Raw genomic sequence first — 27,500 nt, 5'->3', positions numbered from 1 at the left:
AGGAGCTGAATGAAGGGTTTCTCTCAGTGATGTCAGTAACAGGAGCTGAATGAAGGGTTTCTCTCAGTGATGTCAGTAACAGTAGTTGAATGAAGGGTTTCTCTCAGTGATGTCATTAACAGGAGCTGAATGAAGGGTTTCTCTCAGTGATGTCAGTAACAGGAGCTGAATGAAGGGTTTCTCTCAGTGATGTCATTAACAGGAGCTGAATGAAGGGTTTCTCTCAGTGATGTCAGTAACAGTAGTTGAATGAAGGGTTTCTCTCAGTGATGTCAGTAACAGGAGCTGAATGAAGGGTTTCTCTCAGTGATGTCAGTAACAGGAGCTGAATGAAGGGTTTCTCTCAGTGATGTCAGTAACAGGAGCTGAATGAAGGGTTTCTCTCAGTGATGTCAGTAACAGGAGCTGAATGAAGGGTTTCTCTCAGTGATGTCAGTAACAGGAGCTGAATGAAGGGTTTCTCTCAGTGATGTCAGTAACAGTAGCTGAATGAAGGGTTTCTCTCAGTGATGTCAGTAACAGTAGTTGAATGAAGGGTTTCTCTCAGTGATGTCAGTAACAGTAGCTGAATGAAGGGTTTCTCTCAGTGATGTCAGTAACAGGAGCTGAATGAAGGGGTTCTCTCAGTGATGTCATTAACAGGAGCTGAATGAAGGGTTTCTCTCAGTGATGTCAGTAACAGGAGCTGAATGAAGGGTTTCTCTCAGTGATGTCAGTAACAGTAGTTGAATGAAGGGTTTCTCTCAGTGATGTCATTAACAGGAGCTGAATGAAGGGTTTCTCTCAGTGATGTCAGTAACAGGAGCTGAATGAAGGGTTTCTCTCAGTGATGTCAGTAACAGTAGTTGAATGAAGGGTTTCTCTCAGTGATGTCAGTAACAGTAGCTGAATGAAGGGTTTCTCTCAGTGATGTCATTAACAGGAGCTGAATGAAGGGTTTCTTTCAGTGATGTCAGTAACAGGAGCTGAATGAAGGGTTTCTCTCAGTGATGTCAGTAACAGGAGCTGAATGAAGGGTTTCTCTCAGTGATGTCAGTAACAGGAGCTGAATGAAGGGTTTCTCTCAGTGATGTCATTAACAGTAGTTGAATGAAGGGTTTCTTTCAGTGATGTCAGTAACAGGAGCTGAATGAAGGGTTTCTCTCAGTGATGTCAGTAACAGGAGCTGAATGAAGGGTTTCTCTCAGTGATGTCATTAACAGGAGCTGAATGAAGGGTTTCTCTCAGTGATGTCATTAACAGGAGCTGAATGAAGGGTTTCTTTCAGTGATGTCAGTAACAGGAGCTGAATGAAGGGTTTCTCTCAGTGATGTCAGTAACAGGAGCTGAATGAAGGGTTTCTCTCAGTGATGTCAGTAACAGGAGCTGAATGAAGGGTTTCTCTCAGTGATGTCATTAACAGGAGCTGAATGAAGGGTTTCTCTCAGTGATGTCATTAACAGGAGCTGAATGAAGGGTTTCTTTCAGTGATGTCAGTAACAGTAGCTGAATGAAGGGTTTCTCTCAGTGATGTCAGTAACAGTAGCTGAATGAAGGGTTTCTCTCAGTGATGTCAGTAACAGGAGCTGAATGAAGGGTTTCTCTCAGTGATGTCAGTAACAGGAGCTGAATGAAGGGTTTCTCTCAGTGATGTCAGTAACAGGAGCTGAATGAAGGGTTTCTCTCAGTGATGTCAGTAACAGGAGCTGAATGAAGGGTTTCTCTCAGTGATGTCAGTAACAGGAGCTGAATGAAGGGTTTCTCTCAGTGATGTCATTAACAGTAGCTGAATGAAGGGTTTCTTTCAGTGATGTCAGTAACAGGAGCTGAATGAAGGGTTTCTCTCAGTGATGTCATTAACAGGAGCTGAATGAAGGGTTTCTCTCAGTGATGTCAGTAACAGGAGCTGAATGAAGGGTTTCTCTCAGTGATGTCATTAACAGGAGCTGAATGAAGGGTTTCTCTCAGTGATGTCAGTAACAGGAGCTGAATGAAGGGTTTCTCTCAGTGATGTCAGTAACAGGAGCTGAATGAAGGGTTTCTCTCAGTGATGTCATTAACAGTAGTTGAATGAAGGGTTTCTTTCAGTGATGTCAGTAACAGGAGCTGAATGAAGGGTTTCTCTCACTGATGTCAGTAACAGGAGCTGAATGAAGGGTTTCTCTCAGTGATGTCATTAACAGGAGCTGAATGAAGGGTTTCTCTCAGTGATGTCAGTAACAGTAGCTGAATGAAGGGTTTATCTCAGTGATGTCAAGTCAAGTCAAGTCAAGTTTATTTATATAGCGCTTTTCACAACACAGGTTGTATCAAAGCAGCTTCACAGTAATAAATTAGAACAATACATCAATGTTTGTTTCTAGTGGAACGTCTACGTTTGGTAATGCTGATCAATAGTATCGTTTATTGATTAATTAAATTAAATATCCCCAAATATCCCCAACTGAGCAAGCCAAAGGCAACAGTGGCAAGGAACCGAAAAACTCCATCAGGTGACCTAATGGAGAAAAAAAAACCTTGGGAGAACCCGGGCTCAGTCGGGGGCCAGTTCTCCTCTGGCGTTTATGAACTAGAGGTCGGATTTAACTGTAGGATTAAAAGTATTATATGAATGCCTGGCTGAAGAGATGCGTCTTTAATCTAGTTTTAAACTGGGAGAGCGAGTCTGAGCAACGAACAGTATCCGGAAGACTATTCCAGAGTTTTGGTGCTAAATGTGAAAATGCTCTCCCTCCTTTGGTGGACCTAGATATCCTAGGTATGACCAAAAGCCTCGAATTTAGTGACCTTAAAGAGCGCGATGGATTATAGGGCGATAGAAGATCCGTTAAATAGACTGGAGCTAAGCCGTTTAGGGCTTTATAAGTCAGTAGCAATACCTTGTAATTAATACGGGACTTTATAGGTAACCAATGTAGGGATGATAAAATCGGTGTTATATGATCATATTTTCTTGATCTAGTTAGAACTCTAGCGGCGGCATTTTGGACTAACTGTAGCTTGTTTATTGAGGATGCAGGACAACCGGCTAATAACACATTACAGTAATCTAGTCTCGAGGTCATGAATGCATGAACTAACTTTTCTGCATCAGAAACAGATAGCATATTACGTAGCTTAGCAATGTTTCTAAGGTGGAAAAAGGCTGTTCTTGTAACATATGAAATATGATTTTCAAAAGACAGGTTGCAGTCTAATATAACACCCAGGTCTTTTACTGTAGAGGATGAAGTAACAGGACATCCTACTATGTTAAAGTTGTATTGTGAGAGGTTTTGTGGGTGGTTTTTTGAACCGATAAGTAGTACCTCTGTCTTGTCTGGATTTAATAAAAGAAAATTATGCGTCATCCAATCTTTTATATCTTTAACACACTCTGTCAATTTGGATAATTTAGCGTTTTCATCTGGCCGTGATGAAATATAGATTTGAGTGTCATCAGCATAACAATGGAAACTAATTCCATGTTTCCTTATAATATTTCCAAGTGGCAGCATATATATTGAGAATAATAGAGGGCCTAACACAGATCCCTGCGGCACTCCATAGTTTACTGGAGTTATGATAGATTTTTCTCCATTTAAATAAACAAAATGGTAGCGGTCAGATAAATACGATCTAAACCAGCTTAATGCTTGTCCTTGAACACCAGTATAATTTTGTAGTCGATCTAAGAGTATTGTATGATCTATAGTATCGAACGCAGCACTAAGATCAAGTAAAACTAATATTGAGATACAGCCTTGGTCAGAAGCTAAAAGTAAATCATTTGTGATTTTAACGAGCGCAGTTTCAGTGCTATGATGCGGCCTGAACCCAGACTGAAACTTTTCATAGGTGTCATTTTCTTGTAAGAAAGAGCCCAGTTGAGCGGACACAACTTTTTCTAGTATTTTAGACATAAAAGGTAGATTTGAAATGGGTCTATAATTTACTAGATTATTCGGATCTAATTGTGGTTTCTTAATGAGAGGTTTTATAACTGCCAGTTTAAATGTTTTTGGAACATAACCTAAAGATAAAGACGAGTTAATAATATTGAGGAGAGGCTCTTCCACTACAGGTAACACTTCTTTCAATAGTTTAGTTGGTATAGGATCTAGTAAACATGTTGTTGTTTTAGATGAAGTAAAAAGTTTATTTAACTCTTTTTGTTCTATAGTTGTAAAGCACTGTAATTGTTCTTGCGGGGTGATAATTGAGGCTGAATTATAAGGCGCGATTGAGGATTGAACGTTTACAATTGTGGTTCTGATGTTTTCTATTTTCTCAGTGAAGAACTTCATGAAATCATTACTACTAAACTGTAATGGAATATTTTGTTCAGGAGACATCTGTTTATTTGTTAGTCTCGCCACGGTGTTAAATAAGAACTTAGGATTGTTATGGTTGTTTTCTATTAGTTTGCGTAGATGCTCAGCCCTGGCCGCTTTTAGGGCCTTTTTATAACGTGACATACTGTCTTTCCATGCGATTCTAAAGACCTCTAAGTTGGTTTGTTTCCATTTACGCTCTAAATTACGGGTTTCTCTCTTTAGAACACGCGTAGTATTGTTGTACCATGGTGCTTTACTTTTCTCTCTGACCTTTTTTAATCTAATGGGCGCAACAATATCCAATGATCCAGAGAGAATGGTGCTCATAGTGCTAGTTAATTCCTCAAGTTCATCTGTTTGTTTGGGTTCACTGAGCAGCTGAGACAGATCCGATAAGCTGTTTGAAAAATTATCTATGGTGGATGGAAGGATTGTTCTGCCTAATCGATAACGCGGCGCAGCATGATATATTACAGGAGTACGTAATATGCAAGTTACCATGTAATGGTCAGTGACATCGTCACTTTGTGGAATGATATCTATATCGGTTGGATCGGTTCCATGTGATATAATTAAATCGAGTGTATGATTAAATCGATGAGTCGGTCCGGTAATGTTTTGCTTGACCCCAAAGGAGTTTAATAAATCTGTAAACGCAGCCCCTAACGCATCATTTTGATTATCTACATGGATATTAAAGTCTCCAACAATTAATGCTTTATCGAAGTTAACTAATAGGTCTGAGAGAAAATCTGCAAACTCTTTTAGGAAATCAGCGTAAGGCCCAGGCGGTCTATATACGGTAGCCAAGGCTAGAGATAATAGGGATGTTTTTCGAACATCTAAGAGCGTAACATTTAGTACAAGTACTTCAAATGAAATAAACTTATAACCCGTTTTCTGAGTAACATTGAGAAAATCTCTATAGATTGTTGCAACACCGCCGCCACGACCATTCAGACGGGGCTCGTGCTTATAGGAGTATCCTGCTGGAGTAGACTCATTTAAACCGAAATAATCATTTGGTTTAAGCCAGGTTTCAGTAAGGCAAAGTACATCGAAGCTATTATCTGTGACTATTTCATTTACAATAACTGCCTTAGGTGTGAGTGATCTAATGTTTAGAAGACCTAGCTTTAAAAATTGTTTTTGATTACCAATAGCAACATTTTCTGGTTTAATAACAATTAGATTTTTTCTAGATCCTGCAGTAGATTTATGATTTGATCTCACTAAACGAGGAATAGACACAGTTTCTATGCAATGTTCTACACTATTTATATCAGTTAAATTGGTGCAGCAGAGACTATGATTTGGACTTTTGGTTACTAGTCAAAAGGTATTTAACATTTTGGAGATGTTATCTGACAGAAGATCCGATCCGAATCTGCTTGGGTGTAAGCCATCAGCACGGTAAAGCCTAGGACGCTCCCAAAACAGATTCCAATTATTTACAAAGAGAAGTTTCTGCTCATTGCACCATGACATTAACCATTCATTAAGCGCAAATAATCTACTAAACTTTTCATGACCTAGTCGGTACGTGGGAAGCGGTCCTGACACAATAATCGTTATATCAGGCGATGTGCTGCGTACCGTATCGATCAGATTCCTGAAGTCTTTCTTCAGAACCTCCGTCTGGCGCAGTCTGATGTCGGCCCCTCCCGCGTGCAGGACCACAGTTCCGACGCGCTCGTTCAGAATCTCGGGAACGTGAGCAGCGATTTCAGAAACACGAGCACCAGGAAAGCAGTGACTATGCACCTTACTTTTATTTAACGTAACGTGTACGTGTCGAACGATGGAATCGCCGATGATCACAGCATCGCGTTCTGTTTCGCGAAGAGGGGAGAAGCGGTTTTGTGTGGATATCTCGAAAACCGGGAGGGTCGGAGAGAGTTTTCTTGGTCTAGACCTGGCTCGCGTCTTCCGCTGCGGAAAAATCCAGGCTTTGTGATGGCATGTTGGAGCCGGAGTGAACGAGACCATGGCTGATCGCGACCTCGACGTTCGGGACCGATGTTGAGGAACGCACGGAGTAGACGAGGTCGGAGTCAGCGGGTTAGTAACGTTAATCTCTGATTTGTGTGCCTCGGCACGTGATGTTTCAAGAGCTAACCGCCGGTCTATCAGCTCGGCTTTTCTTACTAAAAGGTCGTGGATCTGTTTCTCAGCAGCTTCCAGCTCAGACTGCACCGCGTGCAGCTCAAATGTGTCCTCACCTGCACCAAAAGGTAGACTACTTACATTTGATATATTCGCCATTTTAACAGATGGACAGTGTGTTAAGTTAGCAACGACGCTACCAGTGGTGCTATCAATATTAATACTAATTTATGGCTTAAGTCTTGGATATAATTCGTCTTTTCAGTGGAACGGGTGTAGAGTAGACGCACGATAGGCGAAAAAATGTTTGTTTGTAAATGAGTGCGGAGAAGACGCGTTCAGCCGTGATCCACGGAAAGTGGATGTCAGTAACAGTAGTTGAATGAAGGGTTTCTCTCAGTGATGTCAGTAACAGTAGCTGAATGAAGGGTTTCTCTCAGTGATGTCAGTAACAGTAGTTAAATGAAGGGTTTATCTCAGTGATGTCAGTAACAGTAGTTGAATGAAGGGTTTCTCTCAGTGATGTCATTAACAGGAGCTGAATGAAGGGTTTCTCTCAGTGATGTCATTAACAGTAGCTGAATGAAGGGTTTCTCTCAGTGATGTCAGTAACAGGAGCTGAATGAAGGGTTTCTCTCAGTGATGTCAGTAACAGGAGCTGAATGAAGGGTTTCTCTCAGTGATGTCAGTAACAGTAGCTGAATGAAGGGTTTCTCTAAGTGATGTCAGTAACAGTAGCTGAATGAAGGGTTTCTCTCAGTGATATCAGTAACAGGAGCTGAATGAAGGGTTTCTCTCAGTGATGTCAGTAACAGGAGCTGAATGAAGGGTTTCTCTCAGTGATGTCAGTAACAGGAGCTGAATGAAGGGTTTCTCTCAGTGATGTCAGTAACAGTAGCTGAATGAAGGGTTTCTCTAAGTGATGTCAGTAACAGTAGCTGAATGAAGGGTTTCTCTCAGTGATATCAGTAACAGGAGCTGAATGAAGGGTTTCTCTCAGTGATGTCAGTAACAGGAGCTGAATGAAGGGTTTCTCTCAGTGATGTCAGTAACAGGAGCTGAATGAAGGGTTTCTCTCAGTGATGTCAGTAACAGGAGCTGAATGAAGGGTTTTTCTCAGTGATGTCAGTAACAGGAGCTGAATGAAGGGTTTCTCTCAGTGATGTCAGTAACAGGAGCTGAATGAAGGGTTTCTCTCAGTGATGTCAGTAACAGTAGTTGAATGAAGGGTTTCTCTCAGTGATGTCAGTAACAGGAGCTGAATGAAGGGGTTCTCTCAGTGATGTCATTAACAGGAGCTGAATGAAGGGTTTCTCTCAGTGATGTAAGTAACAGGTGCTGAATGAAGGGTTTCTCTCAGTGATGTCAGTAACAGGAGCTGAATGAAGGGTTTCTCTCAGTGATGTCAGTAACAGGAGCTGAATGAAGGGTTTCTCTCAGTGATGTCATTAACAGGAGCTGAATGAAGGGTTTCTCTCAGTGATGTCAGTAACAGTAGTTGAATGAAGGGTTTCTCTCAGTGTTGTCAGTAACAGTAGTTGAATGAAGGGTTTCTCTAAGTGATGTCAGTAACAGCAGTTGAATGAAGGGTTTCTCTCAGTGATGTCAGTAACAGTAGTTGAATGAAGGGTTTCTCTCAGTGATGTCAGTAACAGTAGCTGAATGAAGGGTTTCTCTCAGTGATGTCAGTAACAGTAGCTGAATGAAGGGTTTTTCTCAGTGATGTCAGTAACAGTAGCTGAATGAAGGGTTTCTCTCAGTGATGTCATTAACAGGAGCTGAATGAAGGGTTTCTCTCAGTGATGTCAGTAACAGTAGTTGAATGAAGGGTTTCTCTCAGTGATGTCATTAACAGGAGCTGAATGAAGGGTTTCTCTCAGTGATGTCAGTAACAGGAGCTGAATGAAGGGGTTCTCTCAGTGATGTCATTAACAGGAGCTGAATGAAGGGTTTCTCTCAGTGATGTAAGTAACAGGTGCTGAATGAAGGGTTTCTCTCAGTGATGTCAGTAACAGGAGCTGAATGAAGGGTTTCTCTCAGTGATGTCAGTAACAGGAGCTGAATGAAGGGTTTCTCTCAGTGATGTCATTAACAGGAGCTGAATGAAGGGTTTCTCTCAGTGATGTCAGTAACAGTAGTTGAATGAAGGGTTTCTCTCAGTGTTGTCAGTAACAGTAGTTGAATGAAGGGTTTCTCTAAGTGATGTCAGTAACAGCAGTTGAATGAAGGGTTTCTCTCAGTGATGTCAGTAACAGTAGTTGAATGAAGGGTTTCTCTCAGTGATGTCAGTAACAGTAGCTGAATGAAGGGTTTCTCTCAGTGATGTCAGTAACAGTAGCTGAATGAAGGGTTTTTCTCAGTGATGTCAGTAACAGTAGCTGAATGAAGGGTTTCTCTCAGTGATGTCATTAACAGGAGCTGAATGAAGGGTTTCTCTCAGTGATGTCAGTAACAGTAGTTGAATGAAGGGTTTCTCTCAGTGATGTCATTAACAGGAGCTGAATGAAGGGTTTCTCTCAGTGATGTCAGTAACAGGAGCTGAATGAAGGGTTTCTCTCAGTGATATCAGTAACAGGAGCTGAATGAAGGGTTTCTCTCAGTGATGTCATTAACAGGAGCTGAATGAAGGGTTTCTCTCAGTGATGTCAGTAACAGTAGCTGAATGAAGGGTTTATCTCAGTGATGTCAGTAACAGGAGCTGAATGAAGGGTTTCTCTCAGTGATGTCAGTAACAGGAGCTGAATGAAGGGTTTCTCTCAGTGATGTCAGTAACAGGAGCTGAATGAAGGGTTTCTCTCAGTGATGTCAGTAACAGGAGCTGAATGAAGGGTTTCTCTCAGTGATGTCAGTAACAGTAGTTGAATGAAGGGTTTCTCTCAGTGATGTCAGTAACAGGAGCTGAATGAAGGGTTTCTCTCAGTGATGTCAGTAACAGGAGCTGAATGAAGGGTTTCTCTCAGTGATGTCAGTAACAGGAACTGAATGAAGGGTTTCTCTCAGTGATGTCAGTAACAGTAGTTGAATGAAGGGTTTCTCTCAGTGATGTCAGTAACAGGAGCTGAATGAAGGGGTTCTCTCAGTGATGTCATTAACAGGAGCTGAATGAAGGGTTTCTCTCAGTGATGTAAGTAACAGGTGCTGAATGAAGGGTTTCTCTCAGTGATGTCAGTAACAGTAGTTGAATGAAGGGTTTCTCTCAGTGATGTCAGTAACAGGAGCTGAATGAAGGGTTTCTCTCAGTGATGTCAGTAACAGTAGTTGAATGAAGGGTTTCTCTCAGTGATGTCAGTAACAGGAGCTGAATGAAGGGTTTTTCTCAGTGATGTCAGTAACAGGAGCTGAATGAAGGGTTTCTCTCAGTGATGTCAGTAACAGGAGCTGAATGAAGGGTTTCTCTCAGTGATGTCAGTAACAGTAGTTGAATGAAGGGTTTCTCTCAGTGATGTCAGTAACAGTAGCTGAATGAAGGGGTTCTCTCAGTGATGTCATTAACAGGAGCTGAATGAAGGGTTTCTCTCAGTGATGTAAGTAACAGGTGCTGAATGAAGGGTTTCTCTCAGTGATGTCAGTAACAGTAGTTGAATGAAGGGTTTCTCTCAGTGATGTCATTAACATGAGCTGAATGAAGGGTTTCTCTCAGTGATGTCAGTAACAGGAGCTGAATGAAGGGTTTCTCTCAGTGATGTCAGTAACAGGAGCTGAATGAAGGGTTTCTCTCAGTGATGTCAGTAACAGTAGCTGAATGAAGGGTTTCTCTCAGTGATGTCAGTAACAGTAGTTGAATGAAGGGTTTATCTCAGTGATGTCATTAACAGTAGTTGAATGAAGGGTTTCTCTCAGTGATGTCAGTAACAGTAGCTGAATGAAGGGTTTCTCTCAGTGATGTCATTAACAGTAGCTGAATGAAGGGTTTCTCTCAGTGATGTCAGTAACAGGAGCTGAATGAAGGGTTTCTCTCAGTGATGTCAGTAACAGTAGTTAAATGAAGGGTTTCTCAGTGATGTCAGTAACAGTAGCTGAATGAAGGGTTTCTCTCAGTGATGTCAGTAACAGTAGTTGAATGAAGGGTTTCTCTCAGTGATGTGATTAACATGAGCTGAATGAAGGGTTTTTCTCAGTGATGTCAGTAACAGTAGCTGAATGAAGGGTTTCTCTCAGTGATGTCAGTAACAGTAGCTGAATGAAGGGTTTCTCTCAGTGATGTCAGTAACAGTAGTTGAATGAAGGGTTTCTCTCAGTGATGTGATTAACATGAGCTGAATGAAGGGTTTTTCTCAGTGATCTCAGTAACAGTAGCTGAATGAAGGGTTTCTCTCAGTAATGTCAGTAACAGGAGCTGAATGAAGGGTTTCTCTCAGTGATGTCATTAACAGGAGCTGAATGAAGGGTTTCTCTCAGTGATGTCAGTAACAGGAGCTGAATGAAGGGTTTCTCTCAGTGATGTCATTAACATGAGCTGAATGAAGGGTTTCTCTCAGTGATGTCAGTAACAGTAGCTGAATGAAGGGTTTATCTCAGTGTGTCAGTAACAGTAGTTGAATGAAGGGTTTCTCTCAGTGATATCAGTAACAGTAGTTGAATGAAGGGTTTATCTCAGTGATGTCAGTAACAGTAGCTGAATGAAGGGTTTCTCTCAGTGATGTCAGTTACAGTAGTTGAATGAAGGGTTTCTCTCAGTGTTGTCAGTAACAGTAGTTGAATGAAGGGTTTCTCTAAGTGATGTCAGTAACAGCAGTTGAATGAAGGGTTTATCTCAGTGATGTCAGTAACAGTAGTTGAATGAAGGGTTTCTCTCAGTGATGTCAGTAACAGTAGCTGAATGAAGGGTTTCTCTCAGTGATGTCATTAACAGGAGCTGAATGAAGGGTTTCTCTCAGTGATGTCAGTAACAGTAGTAAAATGAAGGGTTTATCTCAGTGATGTCAGTAACAGTAGTTGAATGAAGGGTTTTTCTCAGTGATGTCATTAACAGGAGCTGAATGAAGGGTTTCTCTCAGTGATGTCAGTAACAGGAGCTGAATGAAGGGTTTCTCTCAGTGATGTCAGTAACAGGAGCTGAATGAAGGGTTTCTCTCAGTGATGTCAGTAACAGGAGCTGAATGAAGGGTTTCTCTCAGTGATGTCAGTAACAGTAGTTGAATGAAGGGTTTCTCTCAGTGATATCAGTAACAGCAGCTGAATGAAGGGTTTCTCTCAGTGATGTCAGTAACAGTAGCTGAATGAAGGGTTTCTCTCAGTGATGTCAGTAACAGGAGCTGAATGAAGGGTTTCTCTCAGTGATATCAGTAACAGCAGCTGAATGAAGGGTTTCTCTCAGTGATGTCAGTAACAGTAGCTGAATGAAGGGTTTCTCTCAGTGATGTCAGTAACAGGAGCTGAATGAAGGGTTTCTCTCAGTGATGTCAGTAACAGGAGCTGAATGAAGGGTTTCTCTCAGTGATGTCATTAACAGGAGCTGAATGAAGGGTTTCTCTCAGTGATGTCAGTAACAGTAGTTGAATGAAGGGTTTCTCTCAGTGTTGTCAGTAACAGTAGTTGAATGAAGGGTTTCTCTAAGTGATGTCAGTAACAGCAGTTGAATGAAGGGTTTCTCTCAGTGATGTCAGTAACAGTAGTTGAATGAAGGGTTTATCTCAGTGATGTCAGTAACAGTAGCTGAATGAAGGGTTTCTCTCAGTGATGTCAGTAACAGTAGCTGAATGAAGGGTTTCTCTCAGTGATGTCAGTAACAGTAGCTGAATGAAGGGTTTCTCTCAGTGATGTCAGTAACAGGAGCTGAATGAAGGGTTTCTCTCAGTGATGTCAGTAACAGTAGCTGAATGAAGGGTTTCTCTCAGTGATGTCATTAACAGGAGCTGAATGAAGGGTTTCTCTCAGTGATGTCAGTAACAGTAGTTGAATGAAGGGTTTCTCTCAGTGATGTCATTAACAGGAGCTGAATGAAGGGTTTCTCTCAGTGATGTCAGTAACAGGAGCTGAATGAAGGGTTTCTCTCAGTGATGTCAGTAACAGGAGCTGAATGAAGGGTTTCTCTCAGTGATGTCATTAACAGGAGCTGAATGAAGGGTTTCTCTCAGTGATGTCAGTAACAGGAGCAGGGTTGAAGTGTTGTTTATGTGTGATCCGATGTTCTCTTGACACCATCTGCTTTCTGATGGTAAAGACTCTTGAGCTTCCGATGAGACGGACAGACGGATGTGTGATCTTCAGTTCACTGATAGTGATGAACCTCATGACCACTTCATTAGGCCAGTTAGGAGTCAGTAACAGGAGCTGTACTGAGGACAACTGTTCTGCTGTTGCATCTACTTTCTTCTCTTCCTCATCTTCTAATTTATATTACTTAGCAAACACTTTTGAATAAATTTGAGTCAACACTGTATCCAAAGCAAAGTTCTTATCCAAAGCAAATTTGTATATGTTTTTAAACTGCTCTTTTATTGCATTTTAACTTTTTATTTTGCATGAAAACAGCCAAGGAATCTGACACCAACCAACCAACTACAACTACTGCTTTTCTTCTTCATCATCATCATTTTCTACCTCCTCTTCCTCTTATTCTTCTGTACTTTTTTATCTCTATTTCACACTGTTCATCCCTTTAACTAATATAATATATGTAATTTGTCATTTCTGCTCCACTAACATCACCAATTGGAATTGTGTCAAATAGAGAACAGCATATTAACATAATACTCTTACTGTTTTTTTTTTTTTTTTTTTTTTATATATTACAGAAATAGTATGAGTGGGTATGGTATTGGTCAGTCAAACAGATAGTCCCGCCCCAAACTCACACGATTTTGAAAGGTTGAAAGGTCTGGTGGCTCAAACAGATCAGTGTTGTGAAACAGTCTACCAGCTTTTTCCATCCAACATGACATAAATGCATAACATATTTGCGAATAAAGCAGCTTTTCCATCCCATGTGTTCAAGAGAACAAAATCGTCACTTCCTGGGAAACTGTTTCAATATATCAGTAATAAAAATGTAAGATGATTCAATCAGGCTCTTTCTGCATCTCAGAGCGTCAGATGAAACACAATAAACGCTGTCATGTTCTCTTGCGTTCGGATGCTGGTGTTCGGGAACACACTGGTGTGAGACGCTTCTGGAGGGAATTAAACCAAATCATTCTGATCACACACTTCGACTCCGGTGTTTCAGAAACACCAAACCAACATTTGAGACGCTGCGATGCCATTGGTCCGCTGGTTACTCCAGTTATCCAATCACATTCAGTTTGTTGTTGCGCATCAAGGAAGTTTTTCAGTAAATGTGAGTCCACTGTAGTTTATTCGCATGTCTTTTTATCAGGTTTGTTTTATGCAATATCCTGAAATTTGCGTAAAAATGGGTGTTGGAAACATAGCTAGTGTTCCTGGTGTTCCTGCGCTGTAGCGCTGACAGCGACTGTGAACATGTGATCACCGCACTGTAAAACATCCAGGTTTTGCTGGTTATGTTTCAGTGTTCTCTTGAACCGTCTTGCCAAGAGTTTTGCAGTAATTAACCTCATTCTGTGGAGCTGCTGAGCATCTCTCAGGTCAATATCACAACGAGACACTGATGAATCTGGTGTGTGTGAGAGGAACCGCAGCGCTGAACTGGAAGCGTCTCTAATGAGCTGCAGCAGGACCGAGGCGTTTGACCCGTATCAAACTCCAGCTAAATGTGAATTCATATCTGATATTGTCTTACACTCCTTCTTTAATGTTTCTCAGCAGGGTGTCTTGCATTTTCAATGAAACTGTCTGCCATTTCATCTGTTCTCGCTCGGTTGCTTTGAACCGATCAATTCTCCTGTGAAGAATGCATGTGTGGTTTTCAGATGTATGAGTATGAAGCGTCCCACTAATAAAGCCTCTCTCTCTCTCTCTCTCTCTCTCTCAGGAACAGAAGAGTACGCTGTGGAAGGTAAGCAGCTGATTAAATGTTCTGGTGTGTTAAAGTCTGGTGTTCTGCAGGCGTATCGGCCGCCGAGCCGAGGCTTTGTCAGATTGGACTGCGGTTTTGGCGACTTCTGGGGGCTTTGATTTGCTTCTAAGAGAAACATGTTTCTCCAAGATTTACTCTTCCTCCTTTATCTCACTTTCTTTTCTTCTTATGAGTTGCTTTTACTGGTAATGCTTTACAATAAGTTTTCATTAGTTAATGCATGTTAATTCACTGATGTTAACAAATGAACCCTTATTGTAAAGCGTTACTGTTTGACTTTTACTTTCCAATGGACAGTTCCATGTTGTTGTTGGTTGGTTTAACGGCACAGATGTGAACACGATGTTGACGTTCGGGCTGTGAATGTGTTCTCAGTGTAATGTGATAAAGCAGGTGTGTGAGTTCAAAAGTTAAACCGTCCAGAACGACGCTCGCATCCGTCGAGGGCCAGATATATTTACCCATAATTCCCCCGCAGGCTGGATTTGTCTGCGTAATGGATGGTGCTGGTGTGTGTTTGGGATCAGGCACAGGGATCTGGATGTTTTGCCTCCATAAGGACACTACTGATGGATTACCCTTCTCTACCCAGCATGCCTCGGGAGGGACGTCACCATGGCAACCCTGAAGAGACGTGTGCATGTGCTGGATGGAGAGCGAGGCCTTTGTGACTGAAACGCAGTCGATTAAATGCATGTTTCCAGTGGTTTCCAGACGGTCCTTTATAAAAATATGATCACAGTGTCAGTTTCTTGTATTTGCAGGAGTTTGGATTGAGCGGCAAGAGCTTAAACACGGCTCAGATTTTCATATAGGGATGATTTCCGAAGCTTTTATCACTGGTGTTATCATAGTATTGAATTAGTTTACAAAAACTTGCAAGCATTGTGCTCTTAATAACAAGTTTAATAACTTATTAAGTTTAATAACTTTACACAATAAAACTATAAAACTAAATTATAGAAAAATGTTTCAGACTGATTATAGTGCAAATGAACACGACCATAAAGAGCAATAAATAACCAGATATTTTCCAGACATGGGAATATTTTCTGGACTTTTTAGTTTAGATTAAAAATGTAGAAAATGTGAACAAATGTTTGAAAATGAACTTTAAAAAAGTCTTAAAGTATTTGGTGGTGTTTGAGAAACACTATAGCAGCCTATAGCAACAATTGGTAATACTGTATCTAGAGTTATTTACGGTATTTTGAAGTGCCTGGGATAATAATACTGTACATGTTCATTATCGTTATATGCTGTATTACACATCTGAAATCCATAGAACATAGAAGAGATGACCAGTGTTGAGTTCACACAGGCAATCAATGCAGACTTTCTTTCACTGCTTCCAGGGAAACTGGTAATCAAGACTAACTGTGAATATAGCAACATGATAAAGACTTTAACAACATCTCTCTAGATTTTCTTCAACAAAAACGAGCAGTAAATATTGCAGGCTGTTTTTATCGAGCCTTTCATGCTTGCGGTTGCCAGGTGTCGAGAGTTTAAATCCCCCTATCAGAGTTTTCCTCTTAACATGACATTTTCTGCTTGGTGTTTTACTTAATCTTCTCAGTCTGGCAACCGTGTGCATGTGTTCTCTCTCTGATGACCTGAACATCTGAGATCTTCCCTGAGATCTTCAGTCAGTCTGTGTCTGTGTTTGACTGAATCTGCCATGATCTGTAATCAATACAAACATGATCTCGACGTTGTATCGTCACACAGAGGTTGTATTCGTGCATCTGTTCAGACGATACATGATCTGTAATATCAACATTCTAACATTTTCATGCAACATATTTTTGCTGTTGATTTAATAGAAAAACTTTTGGAACTATTATTAGGAATTTCACTGTTTTAGAGAAACTTTTGAGTTTTACCAGTTTTCATAAATAATGTGTAGAGAGTGAGTTAATGTAAATGATGATATTATAAATCGGGGTAGTAAAATAAAGCATCTGTAAAGAGTTGGCGTTCTCTTGATTTGTGCTTGTAGGCGAAAGTGCAATAATTCACAAATGACAACAATCATGATCAGTTTATACATGACGCAAAGCATCTAAAATAGATTTCATTGTCTAAAACTAGGTTTAAATGTCAAGATTTGACTAAACAAACAGCAGAACAGTATCTGAACAGTACAGGACTGAGACTGAAGCTTGTTGTTTCAGAAGCTCGAGCTGCTCGATGTGTTGCCTTCAGATGTGAATCTGTTTTTTCCCGGTGACATTTGCTGGGTTTGTGCGGGTCGAACCGAAAACTAGAGGAAAGACCTGGAGAGATGAATGTTTTGATGTGGGAATGTCATTGCTGGAGACATGCTGTGGATCTGACCTGAGAAACGTGAATCTCTTCCTGAATGAGAAACAGTCAGTCGCTTCCGCTGCATGAATATATATGCAAATATTAGTGCATGAGACACTACAGACGAGCTATAGAACTAACATATTCACATACTGAAACATCCCTTCAAACAGAATATGGCTCAGCACATAATCAGCATTACAGAACGAACGTTTGGTCTTTATTTGGAAGAGCGTCACGTTTACATTTATGCCTTTGGCTGATGCTTTTATCCAAAGTGATGAAACAATACAAGTTCACCGTTCAGATTTCTGCTCACGTTTCGGTACAGTGTTGGTACGGCGGGTGGAATAATGAATCATATTTTTGAACAGTTCAGAGTAAATTTGCTCATTTGTATGAATATGATTTTCCAATTAATTTTAAAATACAAAACTACAGAGAATTTGTAAAGCACTTTACTTGAATCCTTTATGTATAATGAATTATATTGGTATTAATACTGTACATTATAATGCATTATATCTTTTCATAAATAATTGTAACCAAAGTTTAAATGCATTATAACATATTCAGATTCCTTGTTACATCTAAAATTGGATGTTTGTTATTCATGAGATCATACAATGCATTGTAAGACGTAATGCATTAAAATAAGTTTATAACGCATTATATATATATTTTTTTAAGTAATGTATTATAGAGAATTTATCTGTGCATTGTATTGAAATAATTGAAATGAAGTGCATGATGATTGTAATCATTTCGGTTTCTGTTTCATTGTGGCTTGAGCAGATGCTTTAAAATGGACTGAACTATTTAGTATAAAAAAAAATAAATAAAAAAAAAACGTAAATGAAAGTGACCTTTTCAGATACAAGAAGAGATAGATGAAAATAACAAAGATATTTGGAGAAATTTCTCTGTTTTTGACCATACAGTGAAAGTCAATGGGGTTCAGTGTTGTTTAGTTCCCAACATTCTACAAAATATCTTTGTTTATGGAAGTCATGATGACAGAACAATAATTTTTGAGTGAACTTTCCCATTGATTTCTGATCTTTTTTATGTTTCCAATATTCTTTCAGTTCCAAATTTCCAAAAGTTTTCTTATTTCATCTTCAGTAATCATAAGCATGTTCTCCGCTTGTCCTGATTATGTCAGAGATGTGGACATGGAAAGTGTCCGAGAACAGGAAGTAAACCAGGAAGTAGAACAGGAAGTAGTTAGTTAACTCACCGGTTCCCATCGGTTGAGGATTGAGGAATGGTTGAGGGTTCATTGGTTGAGGATTGAGGATTGAGGAATGGTTGAGGGTTCATTGGTTGAGGATTGAGCAATGGTTGAGGGTTCATTGGTTGAGGATTGAGCAATGGTTGAGGGTTCATTGGTTGAGGATTGAGGATTGAGGAATGGTTGAGGGTTCATTGGTTGAGGATTGAGGATTGAGGAATGGTTGAGGGTTCATTGGTTGATGATTGAGGATTGAGGAATGGTTAAGGGTTAATTGGTTGATGATTGAGGAATAGTTAAGGGGTTAATTGGTTGATGATTGAGGATTGAGGAATGGTTGAGGGTTCATTGGTTGAGGATTGAGCAATGGTTGAGGGTTCATTGGTTGAGGATTGAGGATTGAGGAATGGTTGAGGGTTTATTGGTTGAGGATTGAGGATTGAGGAATGGTTGAGGGTTCATTGGTTGATGATTGAGGATTGAGGAATGGTTGAGGGTTCATTGGTTGATGATTGAGGATTGAGGAATGGTTGAGGGTTCATTGGTTGATGATTGAGGATTGAGGAATGGTTAAGGGTTAATTGGTTGATGATTGAGGATTGAGGAATAGTTAAGGGGTTAATTGGTTGATGATTGAGGATTGAGGAATGGTTGAGGGTTCATTGGTTGAGGATTGAGGAATGGTTGAGGGTTCATTGGTTGAGGATTGAGGAATGGTTGAGGGTTCATCAATTGAGGATTGAGGATTGAGGAATGGTTGAGGGTTCATCAATTGAGGATTGAGGAATGGTTGAGGGTTCATTGGTTGAGGATTGAGGAATGGTTAAGGATTAATCGGCTGAGGATTGAGGGATGGTTGAGGGTTCATTGGTTGATGATTGAGGATTGAGGAATGGTTAAGGGTTCAGTGGTTGAGGATTGAGGCATAGTTGAGGGTTCATCGGTTGAGGATTGAGGAATAGTTAAGGATTAATCGGCTGAGGATTGAGGGATGGTTGAGGGTTCATTGGTTGATGATTGAGGATTGAGGAATGGTTAAGGGTTCAGTGGTTGAGGATTGAGGCATAGTTGAGGGTTCATCGGTTGAGGATTGAGGATTGAGGAATGGTTAAGGGTTCAGTGGTTGAGGATTGAGGGATGGTTGAGGGTTCATTGGTTTAGGATTGAGGATTGAGGAATGGTTGAGGGTTCATTGGTTGAGGATTGAGCAATGGTTGAGGGTTCATTGGTTGAGGATTGAGCAATGGTTGAGGGTTCATTGGTTGAGGATTGAGGATTGAAGAATGGTTGAGGGTTCATTGGTTGAGGATTGAGGATTGAGGAATGGTTGAGGGTTCATTGGTTGATGATTGAGGATTGAGGAATGGTTAAGGGTTAATTGGTTGATGATTGAGGATTGAGGAATAGTTAAGGGGTTAATTGGTTGATGATTGAGGATTGAGGAATGGCTGAGGGTTCATTGGTTGAGGATTGAGCAATGGTTGAGGGTTCATTGGTTGAGGATTGAGGATTGAGGAATGGTTGAGGGTTCATTGGTTGAGGATTGAGGATTGAGGAATGGTTGAGGGTTCATTGGTTGATGATTGAGGATTGAGGAATGGTTGAGGGTTCATTGGTTGATGATTGAGGATTGAGGAATGGTTGAGGGTTCATTGGTTGATGATTGAGGATTGAGGAATGGTTAAGGGTTAATTGGTTGATGATTGAGGATTGAGGAATAGTTAAGGGGTTAATTGGTTGATGATTGAGGATTGAGGAATGGTTGAGGGTTCATTGGTTGAGGATTGAGGAATGGTTGAGGGTTCATTGGTTGAGGATTGAGGAATGGTTGAGGGTTCATCAATTGAGGATTGAGGATTGATGAATGGTTGAGGGTTCATTGGTTGAGGATTGAGCAATGGTTGAGGGTTCATTGGTTGAGGATTGAGCAATGGTTGAGGGTTCATTGGTTGAGGATTGAGGATTGAGGAATGGTTGAGGGTTCATTGGTTGAGGATTGAGGATTGAGGAATGGTTGAGGGTTCATTGGTTGATGATTGAGGATTGAGGAATGGTTAAGGGTTAATTGGTTGATGATTGAGGATTGAGGAATAGTTAAGGGGTTAATTGGTTGATGATTGAGGATTGAGGAATGGTTGAGGGTTCATTGGTTGAGGATTGAGGATTGAGGAATGGTTGAGGGTTCATTGGTTGAGGATTGAGGGATGGTTGAGGGTTCATTGGTTGAGGATTGAGGATTGAGGAATGGTTGAGGGTTCATTGGTTGAGGATTGAGGATTGAGGAATGGTTGAGGGTTCATTGGTTGATGATTGAGGATTGAGGAATGGTTGAGGGTTCATTGGTTGATGATTGAGGATTGAGGAATGGTTGAGGGTTCATTGGTTGAGGATTGAGGGATGGTTGAGGGTTCATTGGTTGAGGATTGAGGATTGAGGAATGGTTGAGGGTTCATTGGTTGAGGATTGAGGATTGAGGAATGGTTGAGGGTTCATTGGTTGATGATTGAGGATTGAGGAATGGTTGAGGGTTCATTGGTTGATGATTGAGGATTGAGGAATGGTTGAGGGTTCATTGGTTGATGATTGAGGATTGAGGAATGGTTAAGGGTTAATTGGTTGATGATTGAGGATTGAGGAATAGTTAAGGGGTTAATTGGTTGATGATTGAGGATTGAGGAATGGTTGAGGGTTCATTGGTTGAGGATTGAGGAATGGTTGAGGGTTCATCAATTGAGGATTGAGGAATGGTTGAGGGTTCATCAATTGAGGATTGAGGATTGAGGAATGGTTGAGGGTTCATTGGTTGAGGATTGAGGAATGGTTGAGGGTTCATCGGTTGAGGATTGAGGAATAGTTAAGGATTAATCGGCTGAGGATTGAGGGATGGTTGAGGGTTCATTGGTTGATGATTGAGGATTGAGGAATGGTTAAGGGTTCAGTGGTTGAGGATTGAGGCATAGTTGAGGGTTCATCGGTTGAGGATTGAGGATTGAGGAATGGTTAAGGGTTCAGTGGTTGAGGATTGAGGGATGGTTGAGGGTTCATTGGTTTAGGATTGAGGATTGAGGAATGGTTAAGGATTCATTGGTTGAGGATCCTCTCTGATGTGTAACTGTTGACCAGCCTATATCTCGGCTCCGTCTCGATGCCCTATTTTCAGGGGTTTTGTCTAATTAGCGGCTCTGACCGGGCCGTTAGATTGATGAGATGAGCTTCTCCCGGCGGGATTAACCGTACGCAGCGAATGACAGAGAAACGCTCCGCTAATGGATGATCCGGGAACGCCGTGACCCCGTTTCTCTCCCACACCCGTCAGGTGTTTTTCCTAACAGCACACCAGTATCCAAACAGATCTGGTCTGGAATGAATTTGTAATAATTGTGTGAGTTGAGAAAAGTTGTTTGTTCTGGTCACGACTGATTTGTTTGTTTGTATGTCTGACTTTAGATCCAGACTGTCCTTATCTCTCTAATCCCAGCTAACGATCTTCCCTCTGGAACATTCGGGATTAAACTCCTGACGGTGGGAGACTCTGGGATGTTTCTCCTCAAACGCTCACACACACTCACACTAACTCACACACTCACTCAGAGACTCTGGGATGTTTCTCCTCTCCTGGCCGTGAAATGGAAAGCTGATGTCCTCTGTAGATATGAGATTAAAGTTGAGTTATCACAGATTTGAGTGGATCAACTAAACCAGATTATGGATTATTTCTGAAGATTCTCCAGAGCGGATGAGATTGAGTTTCTGTGGTTTAGTGTTTTATGTTTCTGTGTGATTTACAGATGAAACTCTTCATCGTGGTTCTTTAGAGAAATGAGAAGATATCAGTGTATTAGTCCAGCTTTTGATCGTTGATCTGGATACACTTGTATAACTGTTTTATTCATGAATGTGTTTGTCATTTATAATTATACACACACACACACACACATACACACACACACATACACACACACACACACACACACACACACACACACACACACACACAAACACTCTCTCTCTCTCACTCACACACACACACACACACACACACACACACACACACACACGTGTGTGTCTGAACGTCTCCTTCAGGGGTAATCTGAGCAGTAAATGTCTAGAATGACCCTCTGATGAAACTCTGCTGAATCCGTCACATTCACACTGATTGTATGATGTTTAAAGTCGTGTGTGTAAATGTCACACACTCGCTGTAATTGCTCTGACCTTTCCAGCGCTCAGTGTGTGCAAACATGTCATGTGACAACCTGCAGGAGGAAATGACACGTCTCTATCCGTGATGGACTGAGCCGAGTGAGTGTGTGATGGGTAGGTTCAGGGGTCAGGTTAGTGTGTGTGTGTGTGTGTGTGTGTGTGTGTGTGTGTGTGTGTTTAGTGTTGTTTTTCCTGATCGTCAGTGTTGAGTTGTCAGGCTGTGGTTTCCATGGTAACCGGTGACCTGTATGTGATAAACTGCAGAACTTTCATAAATGAGCATTAAAGAGTCTGTGTCTCTGATCACATGCATATTCATTATAATAATGATCAGAGAGCTGCGGGATATTCTGCATATTAATGAGCTGTGTATAAACACACGCTGACAGATATCTGACACATCAAACACACAAGAGCTGTGAATGTGTAGCTGATGAATAATTCTGAGAGTGTGATGTTGTTTAACCAGTGATATGGATTCAAGTTTTCAAGTTTCAAGTTTAATTCATTTATAAAGCACATTTAAAACAGTCTGACCAAAGTGCTGTACAACACAACTAAATACAGATCTTAAATATACACATTTTAATACACACAAATATAATATAATATACACATTTAAGAAAAATACGTGTAAAAAAATCAATCAGTACGCCAGAGAAAACAAATACGCTTTGACAAGAGACTTAAAATTGTCAGGGAAGATTCGACTCTAATCTCTAATCTCAGGCTGTTCCATAACCGTGACCCAACCACAGAAAACGCTCGATCGCCTCTACGTTTGAGTCGTGAGTGTGGGACTAGAAGGAGGTTACGGTCACTTGATCTTAAGCTTCTGGAAGGCGTATAGGAATGCAGCAATTCTGATAAGTAGATAGGAGCTTGGTTATGCAGACATTTATATACAAATAAAAGAATCTTAAAATCAATTCTATACTGAATAGGCAGCCAGTGAAGATCTCTTAGAATTGGAGTGATGTGATCATATAAACTAACTCCTCAAATCAATGCTGGTGGTCTTCAAATTATCAGAGGGGCCAAAAACTATCACCTCTTCATTTAAAGACAAAAAGTTTTGAGCAAGCCAAGATTTCACCTCATCTAAGAGTAATAAAAGAGAAACGGATCATTTCTCTTGATAGGTATATATATATATGGGTGTCGTCAGCATAAAAATGGAAGGAAACACCTTGTCTTCTTAAAATAGACCCCAATGGTAACATGTACAGCGAGAAAAGGGAGGGTGCCAGGATCGAGCCTTGTGGGACGCCACAGGAGAGGAGAGCGACAGAAGAGGAGAAATGACCTATCCTGACCAAATCTTCATTGAATATTTGACTAATGTTTAAGCCAGGCTTTGATAGAGCCGTTTGTAATCTCAGGGTGAAGATCCACTCAGAAGTTTTTGCCTTTGAAATTCCATTTCAGTTTTATACTGAACTAAATGTAAACTGAAATAGTAAAAAGGATGCAGTTGCAATTTGAACTTCTGTAACATCATTTACAGAGTTTATTTTATGTTTCTGAAAGAGTCTCTTCTGCTCACCAAGGCTGGATTTACATGATCTGAAACACAGTAAAAACAGTGAAATATTATTCCAGTGTAAATCAGCTGTTCTCTATGTGAATATATAGTAAAGTGTAATTTATTCCTGTGATCAAAGCTGATGTTCAGCATCATTACTCCAGTCTTCAGTGTCACATGATCCTTCAGAAATCACTCTAATATGAGGATCTGATGATCAAGAAACATTTATGATTATTATCAGTGTTTCATATTTCTGTGGAAACAGTGATGCATTTTATTCTTCAAGATTATTTGATGAATAGAAAGTTTAAAATAACAGCATTTATTTGAAATATAATTTTTGTAACATTATAAATGTCTTTACTGTAACTTTTGATCAATTTAATGTCAGTGATGAATTAAAGTGTTAGTTTATTTTAAAAAATAAAAATAAAAAAAAATAAAAAAAACTACTGACCCCAAAGTTTTGAATACTATTTTATAGTAATAAAGTAGAACTAAAATAAATTGACATTAAATGTTTTCATTGAAGTTTTTTTTTGGCCTTACTGACAGACAGAACTTTTGAACTCAGCCACACAACACCTGCTGTACTACTTAATATATAGACTTTATCATATTTCATAAATCTATAGGGCAGTTTGGAAGAACACTTTATTCACCAGAAAGTTGGATTTTCATTGTAATTCAGTATATTACAGAATGTATGAGCAGAAGAATAAACGTTTGAGAAGCATTTTAATAGAAAATAATTTTGTTCCAGTAGTTTCTGTGACGCGACCAAATCATTTCAGATTCCAGCTCCTGAATCTGAGCCAGTTATGATCTAATGTAATGTAAGAATGTATTTCTGTTATATGAAGCTAATGATATTTCCAATCTCCTGTCGCTAAACTCTCACACAGAGCATTTCTGCCTTTGCGTCGAGGTGTTATTGAGTATGTTTATTAAAGCAGTTTACTCATGGGAAACACACACACATGCGCACACACACACACACGCACACACAGATACGCACACACACACACACGCACGCACGCACACACACACACACACACACACACACACACACACACACACACACAGAGATGTCTTCCTCTCTCTCTGTGGTGTGTGTGTGTGTGTGTGTGTGTGTGTGCAGAGGTGCGTGATGGGACAGCCTGGATCATTACAGCTTGAATCGACGGCTGGTAATTCAGTCCTGCATTAACATCTGACACTCGTTTATATGGCAGAAAAACACTCTGAACGCAGGAGGGATTCTCATTATGATAATGAGTTTTCTAGTGTAGTTTAGTCAATTCACAATTGAACTGAAAATGGGTTTTAAATTTCATTCCAGTTCTGGACTGAGATAATGAAGCGGTGTCGAGTCTGAGAGTTGCAGTGTTTCGCAGTCAGTGGAAGGATAGCGTGAGTCATGACGTGTGGATGTGTGATCCGGAACAACATCTCGGTGCTTCCGCTGTCTCGAGCTGACGGCTGTGAGTCTCGTTTCTCCTCTTCACGCTGATTCCTAGGATTAACACACACGTGAGCGAGACGCAGCGAGTCGTTCGGTTCCTCTCGCTCTGAAGGCCTGAAGAGCTCGAGGCCAGTGTCCAGCTGCTGTCTTTGATAAGACACACGGAACCGACTGATCTGAAGCCCAACGCTCACACAGGCCACAACACACACATTACTGTAACTTTAAGAAAAATTCAAATGAAAACAGAAAATATAACAATACAAACTGTAATAGCGTCTCAATGGTCGTAGAATAATACTGGTCAAGGGTTAACTTTGTCCCTGTGTGTGTTTTCCAGGTTCTTAGTGATCGTGTTTCTCAGTAATGTTGATGGCAGCACAGGAAGTGTTTTCTCTCTCGCTGAGGTCACTTCCTCCCACACTTCACACACTCTTCCAGACTCCTGTACTGTCCTGTACTCGTTCTCTCAGAGTCGGACTCCTGACTGAGTGATTTATGTTATTTTTGAGATGATAAAGTCACGTTGTCGCACACGAGTATCATGGCAACCGCCTCCTGTAAATGTGTTCGAAAGACATGATTTCGATGATTATAGTTGTTTTCTGGGCTCATCTAATGACCTGTAATGCTGGCCGCTCACACTGACACCATTATAGAGCTGAAATATTCATCATAAATGTGAGACACATCTGCTAGACTACACTAATAACCTGACAGAAAATATTATGTATGAATTAAGATAGATGTCACTTTTAAATGCAACTTTTAATGACTTCTGCAGCCTCAAAATTATTCAACCCCCTGATAGAATCCCTCCACATCTGCAGATCAGGTGTTGTCTCTAATCAAGGGCTTCATTAGCTGCACCAGGTGTGCTTGAGCTAGAACACATGACACATCTGAACTGGCGAGGTTTGTTGAGTGTCACCTTTGACTGCAAGTTAAAAATATGGCTAAGTCAAACGAATGGTCAAAAAAGTTAAGAGAAGAGTTCATCGCCCTTCACAAACAGGAACAGGGTATAAAAAGATTGTGAAGGCACTAAATGTTCCTAGAGACACCGTTGGAAGCTTAAAGTTAAAGGAACAGTGGTTGCACTCCCTGGACGGGCAGAAAAAGGAAGATATCAACGGTTCAGAATGACTGCAGAAGACCCACAGCAAGACTTGGTGGCCACAGGCTCTGAGGTTTCAGCTGAACAGTAAAGCTCGTACTAAACGCATGCCAGAACTCCAGGAATACACCACTACTGACCCAAACGCACAAGAGAAGTGCTCAATTTCATATAAATAAGCCTTTGGGGATTCTGTTCTGATTCTGATTCTGTGGAGCGATGAAACATAACTGGAGCTGTTCGACCCTGTGGATCATCGGTGTGTCTGGAGGAGGAATGAAGCGTATGCTGTGGAGAACACAGTCTACAGTTCAGCGAGAGGAGCTCGTGATGCTCTCGGCTGATGTAAATCCTCCGGCTCTGGAAACCTGCAGCGTGAGGAAGGAGAGATGGAGTCACTGAAGTTTCAGGAGATCCTAGGAGAAAAAACATCATGCCATCAGTGAGGAAGAAGAAGCTTGGACCTTCAACAGGACAGTGATCCCAAGCATACCTCAGATTCCAGCAAGGCTCGGCGGCAGAAGAAGTCCTGGAAGATTAAACAGTGGCATCACAGTCACATGACTTAAACCCCATAGACAGTCTCTGGTGGGATTTGAAGAAGTCCAGGAATATCCCAGAACTGGAGGCCCTTGCTCATGAGGAACGGGCTCAGATCCCTCAGAAACAGAAGCTGCTGTCTGTTATACATCTGTTATACAGCAAAACTGTTCGACTGAGTGCTAAAGATGCTTGACATGAAGGGCTTGAATAACTCTGAGACTGCAGAAGTCATTCAGAGTTGCATTTTCTGTTGAATTTGGGGAAACCACTAGAAACATTTGTTGTTTTGAGCTTTTTCAAATAGGGCTGTGCCGGTAAACTTGACAACCGCACCACCGCGGTTGTAAAGCGCCACCGCGGTGGCTGAGTAGTACCGGCGGTGTTTTGCCTAAAAAAAATGTTTGTATATGAATGCTGTTTTACATTAATATTATGACACACAAAGCTTTGTTTACAAAAGAAATAATAGGTTTAGCAATTAAATGTTATATCGCAGCCATGGAAAAGTTTGAATTCATGACGAATGAGAGAGTTGTAGCCTACGTGAGACCATAAACTTAAGCTTTGTCGGCTTTAAATTCTGGTTTGCGATCTGGTCACCCGATTATTAGCGAATTTAAAAATATTCCATTAGTTATTCCTTATAGAAAGCTTGAATTATCTACTTTTAAACAAAACAATTCAAAACGAAAATAAACCGACTAGCATTATGTTTTCCATATAAGTGTGCATTTCTCATCGTCAACTTCATCTTTGCAGC

General features: G+C 40.7%; 1 protein-coding gene across 1 annotated transcript in view; it reads left to right on the top strand.

Moving 5' to 3' along the window:
• The window catches only part of LOC308683380 (neurexin-2-like), a 122,847-nt gene extending 106,539 nt beyond the window's left edge, over window positions 1-16,308 (top strand). The window contains exons 3-4 of the mRNA XM_081353846.1: window positions 14,296-14,319; window positions 14,819-16,308. Coding sequence (XP_081209972.1) covers window positions 14,296-14,319; window positions 14,819-14,898 — 104 coding nt within the window. The 3' untranslated portion in view covers window positions 14,899-16,308. The remainder of the gene's footprint in view (window positions 1-14,295; window positions 14,320-14,818) is intronic.
• Window positions 16,309-27,500: the final 11,192 nt, after the last annotated feature.

The sequence above is a fragment of the Scardinius erythrophthalmus genome (assembly GCF_964197995.2).
Source record: "Scardinius erythrophthalmus genome assembly, chromosome: 2".
Lineage (NCBI taxonomy): Eukaryota > Metazoa > Chordata > Actinopteri > Cypriniformes > Leuciscidae > Scardinius > Scardinius erythrophthalmus.
This window is presented reverse-complemented; position numbering and strand designations above follow the sequence as displayed.